Raw genomic sequence first — 13,409 nt, 5'->3', positions numbered from 1 at the left:
TATAAATCTCACTACCGTCGCATGAGGCGGAGCTAATGGTATGGAAATGAGCCTAGTCGGGAAAACCCTGTTATTCAGCGTAAGTCAGCGAACATCGCTCCATTCCGCGGACTTATAATCCCAAATCCCCACGGATTATTCCCAGCCAATTATTATTATTCCTTCCACCGCTGTAATGATTTCATAATAGAGAAATTGGAAATTTGCCTGAAGCCTTTAAAGTAAGTAATTGTATTTTAGGTGATCTATTATTTGAAGATTGTTCAGGTTTAAAGCATTACTCTTTGTTTCATAGTGGAGCATTGCAGGGTTTTGAAAAATACGCCAAAATATTGAAATTTGAAATGTATGGAACATTCGTGAAAAATATTGTCTTGTAAATATATTTAGAATATTTTTGTATAACATACTTTTAACTTGCAGAAATATGTCAACTACTGTGATTAATATCTAATTACAGCACTTAATTATCTTTGACTAGCGCAGACTCATGAAAAATTACAGGATATAGTAATTGTAGGATTTCTGAAGTTAAAACTATTACAGCACTATCACCCAGTGCAGATATGGTATTGGTTTCGCGACCAACCAGAATATGAGACGAACCGAAAATCGCATCGAAACTTATAAAGCTAACCGATGCAAGACAAATAAGGCAAATCATCAGTCAAATCTACCCCAAACGAAGACAGAATTGAACCAGAGTCGAAAGGCTGCGCTTTCTTGCCTTATGTTCAGAATGTGACGGCTGTCCGTCTGTCCGTCTGTAATTGCCAGGATACCAAGAAAAGAAAGCATCAAGACCTACTTCGGAACCACAACAAAAATATAAGACTTACTTAGGCCTGCAAAAACCAAGTTTCAACTACAGACACGTGAAGTTTATAAACTCGTTTGTTCCATATGTGACAAGGTAATATACCTTGTCACAGACCCAGGCTAGACAGAACAGACGATCTCCAAAAGAATATCAGCACACTTTCGAGCGTGTAAACTCAGCAATCCTGACAAATCGGCAATTGCAGATCATTTAATTAAAACCAGTAATTACTCAGCCATTATTAAGTCCTGGGAAGACCCAAAATGCATAGAGCACGCCTGCTTACTGAGGAGATTGAAATTCATAAAAATACCATTAATATTAATATAGACTACAGGGCTGAACTCAATAGTTCTTGGTATCCGGTAATTGGCACACATTCACCACAATCTTCGTTTGCAAATCTGCCCCGATAATGGACACTGAAATGCTGTCCGATACATTGGCTAAAGAAGGAGGTAGCAGAACACGGCATAATATCCCAAAAATAAATCTGAAACTATTAGTAAAATATTTGCCTCAGAATCACGTTGTCTTTCAAATCAAATATTGCCTATTTTATTTATAATTTAATTATATATCATTGTAAATAAATTAGAGATATGTCAAAAATTTACCTTTCGAATGAACACCATTAGTAAACTTAAAAAATCATGTGTCAAATATTAAAACAAAAGAAATACATATTTATAATACAGAATTATTAATAAAATAATGTTCCGATTGTAGATAGGTACCTACTTTATCGCTTGCCTAAATTCTCCCAAAAATCACTTCTAAGTTTAAAAACAATGACACAATTCAAATCAAAAGTTTTAGAGTACATTGAATCGGAGTTACACAAAGATGCACAACCGAAACTAGTATTTTTAATTTATAAAGTCCATTATCAAAAGTAAAAAATAAATAAATTTTTAAAAGTCAGATATACCTAAATGCATAGAAAGGTTTACCGAAAGGCATTCTGTTCAGATATATCTACATTATATAAGTATAGAACTACTCAACTCGAACGTAAGTATTAAAATTTTTAAAAAACTTACTGCGTAAAAAATCAAACCCACATTTTTTTTACTCTAATATCTTTTTTTATTAACAAATGTATTTAATTTTTTTCTTTTGGTTTTGACTGAGGATTGAACCCCAGAGATTGATTAAAATGAGTGAACCACGCCATCACTCAAGCCAAATCCTAATTAAATGGTACATTACATTATGGTACATTACAAAGATTTATTTCGTATATCAACTGCTGTAAATTCCACACAATTTCAGAAAAATACGTGTGTGTGCGCGTGTATGGGCGTGAATTCTACCAAAAGTTGATAGAATGCATTGTCATCAACAACGAGTCATTCTGCCGAGTTTCAACTCGATCTGATGTCGGGAAGTGGGTTAATTTTCACTTCCAAGATTCGCATTCATTCACGAAAACAAAATTGAAATTCAAAGAGATGTATTTCGAAATAGCATCACTATTGTTTCCTAAAACTGCCAGATCGCTTTCAATTATAAAATAGGTTTCGTAATTATTATTTCTTGGAGATTATTTCGAATTTCGGTTCTGCGTTCGTGTTGTGACATCTCTAAATCAAATTGCTTGACAGGCAGCTCATTCAAATTTCAAATATTATTCAGAGGGTGAAAATTAGAATTTTCTGTTTTAGTAGTATTAATTAATAGCTATTTAATTTAATTATTTATTTAATTTCGATGGCGAGAATCGAACCCCGATCAACTGATTGGAAAGCAGCTATCTAACCCTTTCACAACTATCGTGAGAACATGTATTTAAAATAACTATGATTTTGATTATTGTAATAAAAATATGTAAATTTAATAATTATTGGTTTCAAAAACGATCTAAAACCGCACATTCCGAAACGGTTCCAACTGGCTACAGCATCATTGTGTCATAGGAACCGTCAAAGTCTGGTAAAACGCTTGTAACCAACATCGCTCGGCGCGAAGTCCTCGCCGAAGAATTCACGAATAAAAACGAAACTTGTCATTTTGGAGGCAAATCGAAAATCGTTTTAGTTACATCGCCATAGAAAATGTATTCGTCAATATAAAAACACCTTCATTAAAATCACCAATCAGTGAAAATACACTATTTTATTATTTTCAGTATATATAAATAATTAATCACGCCCTTTCTCATAATAGTCAATGGTGTAACGATCATCATTGTTGCCTTCTGAGCAGTTGATCGGGGTTTGATTCTCGATGGTCGAATTAAAAAAAAAATGAAATCCATGATTTTTCACGGTTTTTATTTTGATAATATTTTCTCGTACTTTGTCGTGGAAATTAGGTTTAAAACGATAAACATTAGAAAAGTTTACTTACATTTTGTATTTGGTTCATTTTGGTGAAGTGCCGACCAAATTCCCACAGGTCCACTCCGAACTTTAGCGCCCAATTTTTAACTCTGAAACAAAAAACAGAAAAAACCTTTCAGTAACACTTGAGACAATAGCCGACCGCTGAAACAGCTGAAAACAAAAAAAAATCTGACTTGAAATAAGGCTATTCCCGGAAAGTTTTTCAATGAAATGGAACGGTAATAATCGTGTGATATTATAAATAGGAGAGTGTTTTCCACTGTAGAGATTTTTTATAAAAAAGGCGTTGGAGGCTCGTTACACAGGATCTAAATAAAGAAACATTTTTCCATGTTTTATTTAATTATTAATGTTAAGTAGGCAAGCAATATGTTATGTGCTAATAATTCTACAAACATAAATAATATGTTTATAACAAGTGAAATTATTTGGCAAACATAGCTTAAAATGTTTTATTTATAAACAGTGTTTACAGGTGATGAAACAATTTAAATATATTAAATATTTCAAGGGTACCTATAATATGTTTCCTTGTAATGTCTCATATATGGTACGTATATTCAGTAATTACGTGTGTAATGTACAGGTGTGTATGTGTTTGTTTGGGTGAGTGGGTGTGTATATGTATGCGCGTTCAACAGTTTATATTATTGACATGATGCCACTTTTAAATTTGGGCAGTGAATACGAAATGTGTGTTTTAATTACAAACTTAACACCGATGATTGTGGCACAGATTTTTTTATGGATAGTAAACGGCTAGCGTAGAGTTCCCGTGAGCACTTAGGCCATAGGCCTGTTGTGCTATCTCCCATTTTACCTCATTCCTTTAACAGTCACCCAGTCCCTTTTATAAAGTTCACCAGGGTTGTTATTGGATATGTGGCTATGTCTCCTGGTTCCACAATGCGTCTTCCCAGGTATCTATGTCCTGTTCCTAACAGAGCGGGACATTGGTACCATATGTGAATTGGAGTCTCTTCATCCTCTTCACATTTCCAGCATCTATTTATTGGTGTTTTCCACTACCAACAACTGAGTGTGTCCAGAGACGTGTCCTGTTAGTAGCTCTACCTGTTTTCTTTGTGAGTTTCTGTCCATATTGAGTAGTTGCCTGGTTCGTCTATAGTCTTGTCCGTCTATAAGTACTTTGGATTGTCTCATTCCGGGTGGCACAGATGCTTTCTTAGATCCCTTTTAAAAATAAGCATATTTTAAATCGCAGTAATTTCTATACGAATTTTATTATATAGTTTGACGGCCTGGTATACAAGAGATTTCTGTGTGTTTGATTTTTTCCTTGTTGGCAATCTAATTTGCATTGCGTTTATCTCGTCATAGTGATGAAATGGTTGTTTCCGATGCACTACTTTGGTAAGTAAATAATATATTCGTACTTTGTTTAAATTGGTACAAAACGTTGATAATCTTTATGAGTTGAATACTCTCAGTGTTTTCCTGGTGCGAGGTCGTCATTCAGAATCGAAACATTACTTGAAATGGCTTTTACCCTGTTTAGTAACCATATCTGTTTAGTCAGTAATGATGTATACGATTGGTCTTGCGAGAGGTGTTCCTGGTAATAAACGTTAGCTAAATATTAACAAATGCCAAATGATGAGGTTCTAAAAAATGAAACATCCAATAATATATAAATAATCATTGTGTAATGTTGACTTAATCTATGTTATTGAAATACTTGAACTAGTCATCATTGTGTAATGTTGACATAATCTTTGTTGTTGAAATACTTGAACTAGTCATCATTGTGTAATGTTGACTTAATCTCTGTTGTTGAAATACTTGAACTAGGCATCATTTTTGACCAGAAACTCTTCTTTGTATCTCATATAACTTCTATGACCAACAGGGCTATGATCATGTCGGGGTTTATTGTAGAGATTTCCAAAGATTTAAAAATATTCACATATTAAAAATTATGTATACACCTCTCGGTAGAAGCATTCTAGAATATAACCCTACAATTTGGTCACCTGTCGTTATTAATCACTTTAATATCATTGAAAGAGTCCAACGCAATTTTTGAGGTATATTAATGTTATACTTGGAATTCCTTCAGAATCTATTGATTTTGATTTTTTATTACATTTATTGAAATTAAGTGAGAGATTAATTTTTTTTAAATTTGTTTTTAATAAAAAAATTATAAAATATCAGTTGAATAGCCCTGCTGTATTAATTTTGATTCACTTTCAAGTTCCTACCATTAGATAAAGGTTCCCGTATTATTGTGACAATTATACAACGGTTTCTGGATACAATTCTATTTCAAATAGATTACACGCCATTGATAACTCTTATGCTATGTTAGCTGATGTTTTAATATGCGTCTATTGAAGTTAAACGGTGTACTAATTAAAAATTTGGACAAGGTCACTGCATAACAGTTTTATTTTTGTTTCTTCTTTCATTAACTTTGTACTAGTGTAAATTATTTTTTCTTGTTTACTTATGTAATTTTTTTTTAGGTTTGTCAACAGTGATTCATTAATAAATACAATTATATTTAACATGGTTGATACTATCACTAATTACAGACAAACACAACATTGATTACATAATGGATAATATGCTTCAATTTATGCTTATATTTCTTTTATTTCTTCTTTCTATATTTTTCTATGACTAACAATAACTATTATGTATTAAATAGTACCTACTTCAATTACCTTCATCTCTCCACATCTTTTAACCCTATAAGATACCCCAAATCCGTGAAGCCAACGGATAAAGTTGGGAGTTAAACAACAAATAACACAAATTATAAAATTGTTATTTCACGAAAATTTCAAATTATTTAGAGACAGTTAAGTTGAGCTTTCTGAAAAAGTGTTAATTTTCTATTTTTCATAAATTTATGAGATTTTTTCATATCTTATTCTTGTGGCGGGCTCTATGTACAACACGTCCCTAGTATTTCGTAGCAAACGATCTATTCAAATTGTATAATCTAATCTGTTCCCAAAACGTCTGTTTTCTGTAGAGAGATTATGCAAAGTCCGATCTGTCTCCAAGTCTGCTGGCAAAGGAGCCTCGGGAGTGGCAGCAAGAGTGAGGATTAAGTCTAATCTTGGCGGTCGGGTCGTGAGATAACTACCAGATTATTTTATACTAGGATGATGGTTGGGTAATCATTAAGTTATAATTTCTTATCTAGAGTAGATCGTGGGAGTCTTCGATGATGTTCGATTATACGACACTTCGTCAAAATTACAAGTTGTTTTATTTACAATAAGAAATGCAAAAGTACTCTTGAAGGACTGACGTCCTGTTCTAGTGAGATTCAAAGTTGTTATGAGAGCTGCGGCTGGGTACGATCGGCTAGGTTCGGAAATAGATCGGAACCATTCGAATTCTGATGTGCGTGCGCAACACTCGCGCATTGTTCGCGCACCCCTGCACTATCAGTTGTAAAATGCAATAACTAACTTAACTGGCACTACATTGTATAACCATTACGTCAAGTTATCACGGTAAGCTGGGAGGATGGACCGCCATATAAATCTGTCTTGACAAACACACCGTACATCATTATCATTCATACACCATATGTTTATGGCGTCGACACAGCAGACGGAACACCATTTTTTTCTATATTGATAAACGCAACACTAATTCCAATCAAAATCAGTTTGAGAAAGGACCATGGGGTCTAGCACGGACGACCGATAAAGCCTTATGTCAATACGATATTAACGGAATCCGTCTTATTTTGTCAGTTAGCGATATTTGCGAGCACGGTCAGGTATGATTCCGAAGGTGTCAGATAATCTGTAAATATGCACAACTTTTTGGATAACGTCGTTCTGCAAAATAACTGGCTTATTATTGAACGTAGGCAAATTAGCTAAGCTTTTGAAATTGAAAGAAATCGTATACACCATCCATATAATTAATGAATTCATCTAAGACGAGATCAATTGATTTCGTTCCAGCTTGGAGAAAAAAAAGTTGTGATTTATGACTAAAGACCTCAGGAACTAATTAACTTTTAGTGACAAAAATTATTGCGGTCTGCCAATGTATATTAAAGTTATTATTTCGATTCGAAATTGTTAATATATTAGTATTTTTTACGTTTACGTAGCCGTCTGACGTTTAGGAATTTTAACTAACTAACCATCACGCCGGTTCCTCACAAGGGTAGGCATAGAGGACGGACCGCCAAACAACTCGGTCTTGGCACACACTCCTTGCCTCATTCATACTCATACATACTCTTCTATTATTCTGACTCTTGACATGGCCCGACTCAAGTATCTGATTCATTTGGTCGTGCCATGTCTTCCTCGGTCGTCCCCGACTTCTGCTACCATTCACATTTGCATCATATATTCTCTTTACACTCCTTTCGTAGCTTATTCGCTCTACATGCCAAACCATCTAAGCGTCCCTTTCTTGGTCTTACTCATTACGCTTACATCAGACTTGCACTCTTTGCGGATCTCCACATTTCTCACACGATTATACATGGTTTTACCATACATACGCCTCAGGAATCTCATTTCAACAGCATTCATTCTACTTTCATCCTTTCTCTCCCAGTTCCATGCCTCACTTCCATACATCAGGGTAGGTACCAGCACTCCATTGTGGACTGCTATTTTTATTAGCGCCAACTGCGTTCAGTCCTCCATTAATGGAGTTACCTTTAGGAATGTTAATTCATAAAAAATATCTCCAGTGTTGCCTGCATACGAGTATATCGATTTGTAATTTATTGAATTATCAAAATGGGTTTGACTATCAACAGCGTGACCATTTCACTCTTCCAGATCCCTTTAATGGCCACAAAAGTAAACTTGTAAATAGACACGCTAGAACTTCGGCCTACTATATTTTAGTAGTAAATAACACGTGATGATTACAGTAATGTTTATTCGAAGGTGCCAACGATTTTTGTTTTAATTGCATGGCCACATCTCCTCGTCCATCACCAACTCTTACGCGTACCAACTTTCACTTTACCGTGTATACTTTGTGGAGATCTCAACTGAACCAATTTGTTGTTAACTGGTTCATCTTCTTGAAAATATATGTGATCTTTCGATCTTCTCCAGTTTGAGTTCTGCTTAGTTTGGCGAGCGTCGTGTCCAAAATATCATGTTGAAATGGAAATGAAAATACAATCTTTATCATACATTTTTTTAGTGAACATGTTTCTGACTTTAGTATAATGTGGTAAATAATGTTTATGACAAAAAACCATCTGTAAGCTATGTTTGCGTACAAAATATTAAATTGTCTAAAATTCCATTAAAAATTTATCCATTTGTAATATTAAAATCTGAAAAGAGTCCTTTATCTGCTTTCAAAAACAGCAAAACAATTTGAAATTGAAAATATCCAGCGGGAAAATTTAATGCCATGATATTTTTTTTATCTAGGTCCGAGGAGAACTTTATTGTTTATTATGGATGCCTAGCTCTTCTATCATTGAGAGATTTTTTTAAACATTAATGCCGCAGAAGAGTTCCATCTTGCCATCTTGAGGTGGGTTTGGGCACCGCCGCCCCGGAAACTATCTATTGGATGACAAACACCTCTGTTATAGGTCACCACAAGTGATTCGCTACGTTTGGTTAGTTAGCAGCGGTGCCCGGGTTCATCAGGTGAGGTGTGTTCAGGATGCGCCTGCCTACAGAGGCTGGTTGGGGAGACCCTTTGACCTCTCCAACTGGTCTGTCGACCCATCGCCTTGTGCCGCAGTGGGAGGGATATATTCGTATGTACGTCACTCCTGGACACACTGATCCATAGATTCCTTCCTTACCCTCATATTCTTTACCTTCTCAGAAGTTCCTTTCCTTAAATATAACCTCCACACAGCATCTCAAAAGATGTCAATAATTTCCCTCATGGCCTCCTGTGTGACGTTAATGTAATAAAAAGGTGGTAACAATTAGTAAAATTGAATTGAAAAATACAAACTGTTGCTCTGAAACGGATGAGGCTTTTTTTAATAACAGAATAAATTATTAAATTCAGTAAAAATTGCATCCTTAACTAAACTGTCTGGCAAAAAGGGCCTTGCTTAAGTATAAAATGTGATACCGATACCATCTGGTAGCGGCAACTATAATTAGCTTTAAATGCAGCAAATAATTGTCCCCAAGACAAAAGCCCGTAATAGAGCATGATCGGAAGATGATACGCTACCCACGCGGGTGACCTTTAAAAGCGCTTGTATTTTTTTTTTCAAATTGCTCTTCAACATTTAACAATGCGCTATAATTTCGTCTCAATTCCTCGCGTACCTAATAATTATTATTCGCAGAGCGCTATAATAATTTAAAGGAAAACTTGGCATAAAGTGCTTTAATACACCCACATCCGGGCGTTTAAATATGCAGACCCCAAACCCCCTAAATTGTCAATTTGAAGAATTTTAAAAGGTTTATTTTAAGCGGTCGGGGGAGCGCGGTGTAATTAGCGCCTGGGGAAACTTTGCGTATTTATTAATAATGATCCTTTTCTTAATCGTTCGCAGTATTCCTGGTAAAGTTTTTTTTAGGTAAAAACACCATTTCCTCTGAAGATCTAGTATCAAAACGTTTTTATTCTGAATCGATATCTCACCAAAAACGGTAGTATTATAATTATCTTACACTAGACGTTCATTAATTATAACACTGTGTAGTAGTTTTAATACATTTAAATAAATAAATAAAACATTGTTAAAACTTGGGCAAAGCCAGGTGATACAGCGAGATTATATACAGGGTTTTCCAATAAGAGGTGTTATTTTGAATAGCCCGTTATTTCGGTAGATGTTACTTTTGAAGCTGTCATTTTTTGACATTTGACAAGTAGAAACTACGCCATTAATAAAAATGGAACGATACACGCTTCAACAACGCGTTGAAATTATTAAAATTCACTTGAGTGAATCAAATGCAAATCATCTTGAGTGATGAGACCCATTTCCACCTCGGTGGCTTCTTCAACAAGCAAAATTGTCACATCTGGGGCTCGGAAAACCCAAGATTTATTGTTAAAAAGCCTCTCTATCCTCAACGTGTGACTGTTTGGTGTGGTTTATAGTCCGGCAGAGTCATTGGACCTTACTTTTTCTAAAATGAGGCTGGATCAATAGTTATGTGATTGGATTGCGCTATCGAGAGATGATTAATGATTTTTTATGGCCGGAATTGGATGGTACACTGGACAACGTTTACTTTCAACAAGACGGCGCTACGTGCCACACAAGCAACGAAACCATTGATCTTGTACGATTGAATATCAAAATAACACCTCTTATTGGAAAACCCTGTATTATACTTGTGGGCCCGGGTGGACGTGGTCCTGCCACAGATCTCCTTCTACGTAGACCGCATTTTATACAGACCTCATTGGCGATGTGTGACCGTGAATTTTTGTTGTTGAATGAAAAAAAAATTTAATCATTTGATGCGCCAGCAATAAGTGATTGTATAGGTTCCGGCGGAGTGATAAGAGGTGGCAGCACAACTGTTCCTGATGCGCAACAGATGCCGGATGATTCATTCATGTGATGATTCAATGATGGCATTCTTTACCCATTGCACTGTTGGCAATTTTAGAATGCACTGAGTAATCGATGCCTGGTGCATATTTGAACCCAAGACGAACAAATGATGAACGTGTTAATGCGTAGCTCGTTTGCTGTCTTAGTCGTTCTTCTGCTCTGAATGTGTCTATATTGTTTGACGAGCCGCTTTCGCTCAATGTATTTTGCCACAAACTTCTTTTCCGCAAGATTCTTGCCGACGTCTCTCTACTGCGTTGTTTCTGTGATCCTCGTTAATTTGCGCAGTTTGTGCGTGCGTTCAATTGTCTCTGGCATTACGTTGGCATCGTGCTCCTATGCTGCGTGCATTATTAAGGTTTTATCTTCTTAATAATAACAATACAATGTTACAAAATGTACATAACCTCTGTCGAGGACACTGTCTTTAAATCCAAAAACCTTTGGAAATTTCTTAAAAAAATGAACAATGAAAACACAGACTACCCGCCAATAATGCATATGAATGGAATCAGTGCAAACAATACACAGGATATTGTAAACCTTTTTTCGGACTTCTTCAAAAATGTATATGATGAAGACACTCCAGATGATAAAATACCCGAATACAAATTTAATATGACCACAAACTTAACAAACTGCCAAATCACACAAAAGTGTTGCGAACAAAAATTACTTTCCTTAGACACTGACAAATCCGCTGGCCCAGACAACATTCCACCAATATTCCTCAAAACATGCTCTAATACATTATCTAAACCACTTACATTACTATTTAACCGTCTCTTGTCCCTTGGACATTTTCCAGACCGCTGGAAATCTAGCTTCATTACACCGATCTACAAAAAAGGAGATGATACTGACATAGCTAATTATCGCCCCATTTGTATACAGTCAGTACTGCCAAAGCTTTTTGAATCATTGGTCCTTGATGAAATCTATCCCAAATTAATAAAATTAATTAATCAAAAACAGCACGGTTTTATCAAAGGAAGATCCACCGCAACTAACTTAACGGTATTTCAAAACTTCATTATACAATCATTTGCAGAAAATAAACAAGTCGACTGTATATATACAGACTTTTCGAAGGCATTCGACAAAGTATCCCATAAACTACTAATCCAAAAACTATTTGCTCTAGGAATAAGGGATAACATGCTAAAATGGTTTAGTAGCTATTTGTCAAATCGTAAACTGTTCGTTAAAATAAAATCTTGGATGTCGAAAGCTTTCCGGGCTACCAGTGGCCTACCGCAAGGTAGTCACCTTGGCCCGGTTTTGTTCCTCATTTTCATCAATGATATAACCAATTGCTTCAACGATGTCGAGGTATTGCTCTTTGCAGATGACGTCAAACTATACAAGAAAATAACTGATATAAATCATTGCCATATACTACAGTCAAATATTAGTAAGTTTAGAGATTGGTGCGTTCAAAATAATTTATTTTTAAATGTAGTAAAGTGCAAAACCTTGACTTTCTTCAGAAACAAAAATCCTGTTTTATTCGAATATTCCATCAATAACATAGCTTTAGAAAGAGTCACGGAAATGAGATATCTTGGAATTATTTTGGATGAAAAACTAAGTTTCACCAATCATATCCATCAAATTGTGAACAAAGGTATGAAAACACTAGGCTTCGTATTAAGAACAACTAAAAACTTTAATTCTTTGCAAGCCATTAAACTATTATACGTATCTCTAGTAAGAAGTCTAATTGAATATAACTCAGTAGTTTGGTCTCCATCTTATAAAATTCACATTAACAACATTGAGCGAATACAAAAAAAATTTCTACGTTTTATAAATTTTAAATTAAATATCCCTGTCGAAGACTTAAAATACAATTTCTTACTAAATACTCTAAAAATACATACATTAGAAGATAGACGTAAAATAAACGATTTAACGTTCTTATTCCAAATACTTAACTCTAAATTCGACTGTTGTGAACTCCTGCAACTTATAAACATACATACACCCACAGTAACAACACGACAAAATACAATATTCTACAGCAGCACACATAAGCGTAACTACATTGCCCACTCTCCGATACAACGACTTCACACCATGGGAAATCATTACTTGGGTGATGTTGACATATTCAATACCAACTTGGCAAGTTTTGTGGATCATTTAAAACATTTATTTCAACAATACTCCTAAACACATCATGTAAACCAACAAATAGCTGTAATTTTCTGTTTTTGTTTCTTGTGTTTGTATGACTTGTTGCATAGCTTTTATCAAATGTAATTTTATTCTTATTTTTTATGTTTGAAAGTATTTGTCAAATTAAAATTATACTACCAACCATGTAAAAGCCCTCTGGGTGTTAAATAAATAAAAAAAAATAAAAAAATACACAAATTGATACACAGCATAATTCAAATAAAATCAAAATAGCAATAAACAAAAAAGCTAAACTCACACGTTGTTTATGTTCGTATATCCGTAGAACACTTCAGAAAAAAAAATTGCATTGGGGAAACGTTTAAACCAGAACTGAAATTGAAACGATGTTTTAGTATGGTATTCAAAAAGTGATATTAAGTCATGAAAAGTGTTTTTTGCTGTCTAGTTTTTGTTTCATCACTTTTAATGACTCTTTATCACTTTTTAAAGGTGTGTTGAATTTTCTTTTTGATGAAATATCATAGAACCATAGACTAACATCAATGCATAGAACCGATTCTACAAATAA

At 34.7% G+C, this 13,409-nt stretch overlaps 1 protein-coding gene across 1 annotated transcript in view; it reads right to left on the bottom strand.

Moving 5' to 3' along the window:
• The window catches only part of stol (voltage-dependent calcium channel subunit stolid), a 239,983-nt gene that overhangs the window by 187,485 nt on the left and 39,089 nt on the right, over positions 1 to 13,409 (bottom strand). Inside the window, exon 3 of the mRNA XM_089650724.1 lies at positions 3,173 to 3,254. Coding sequence (XP_089506850.1) covers positions 3,173 to 3,254 — 82 coding nt within the window. The remainder of the gene's footprint in view (positions 1 to 3,172; positions 3,255 to 13,409) is intronic.

This window comes from Hesperophylax consimilis, chromosome 3, assembly GCF_061612785.1.
Source record: "Hesperophylax consimilis isolate HC1 chromosome 3, BYU_Hcon_1.0, whole genome shotgun sequence".
Classification (NCBI taxonomy): Eukaryota; Metazoa; Arthropoda; class Insecta; order Trichoptera; family Limnephilidae; genus Hesperophylax; species Hesperophylax consimilis.
This window is presented reverse-complemented; position numbering and strand designations above follow the sequence as displayed.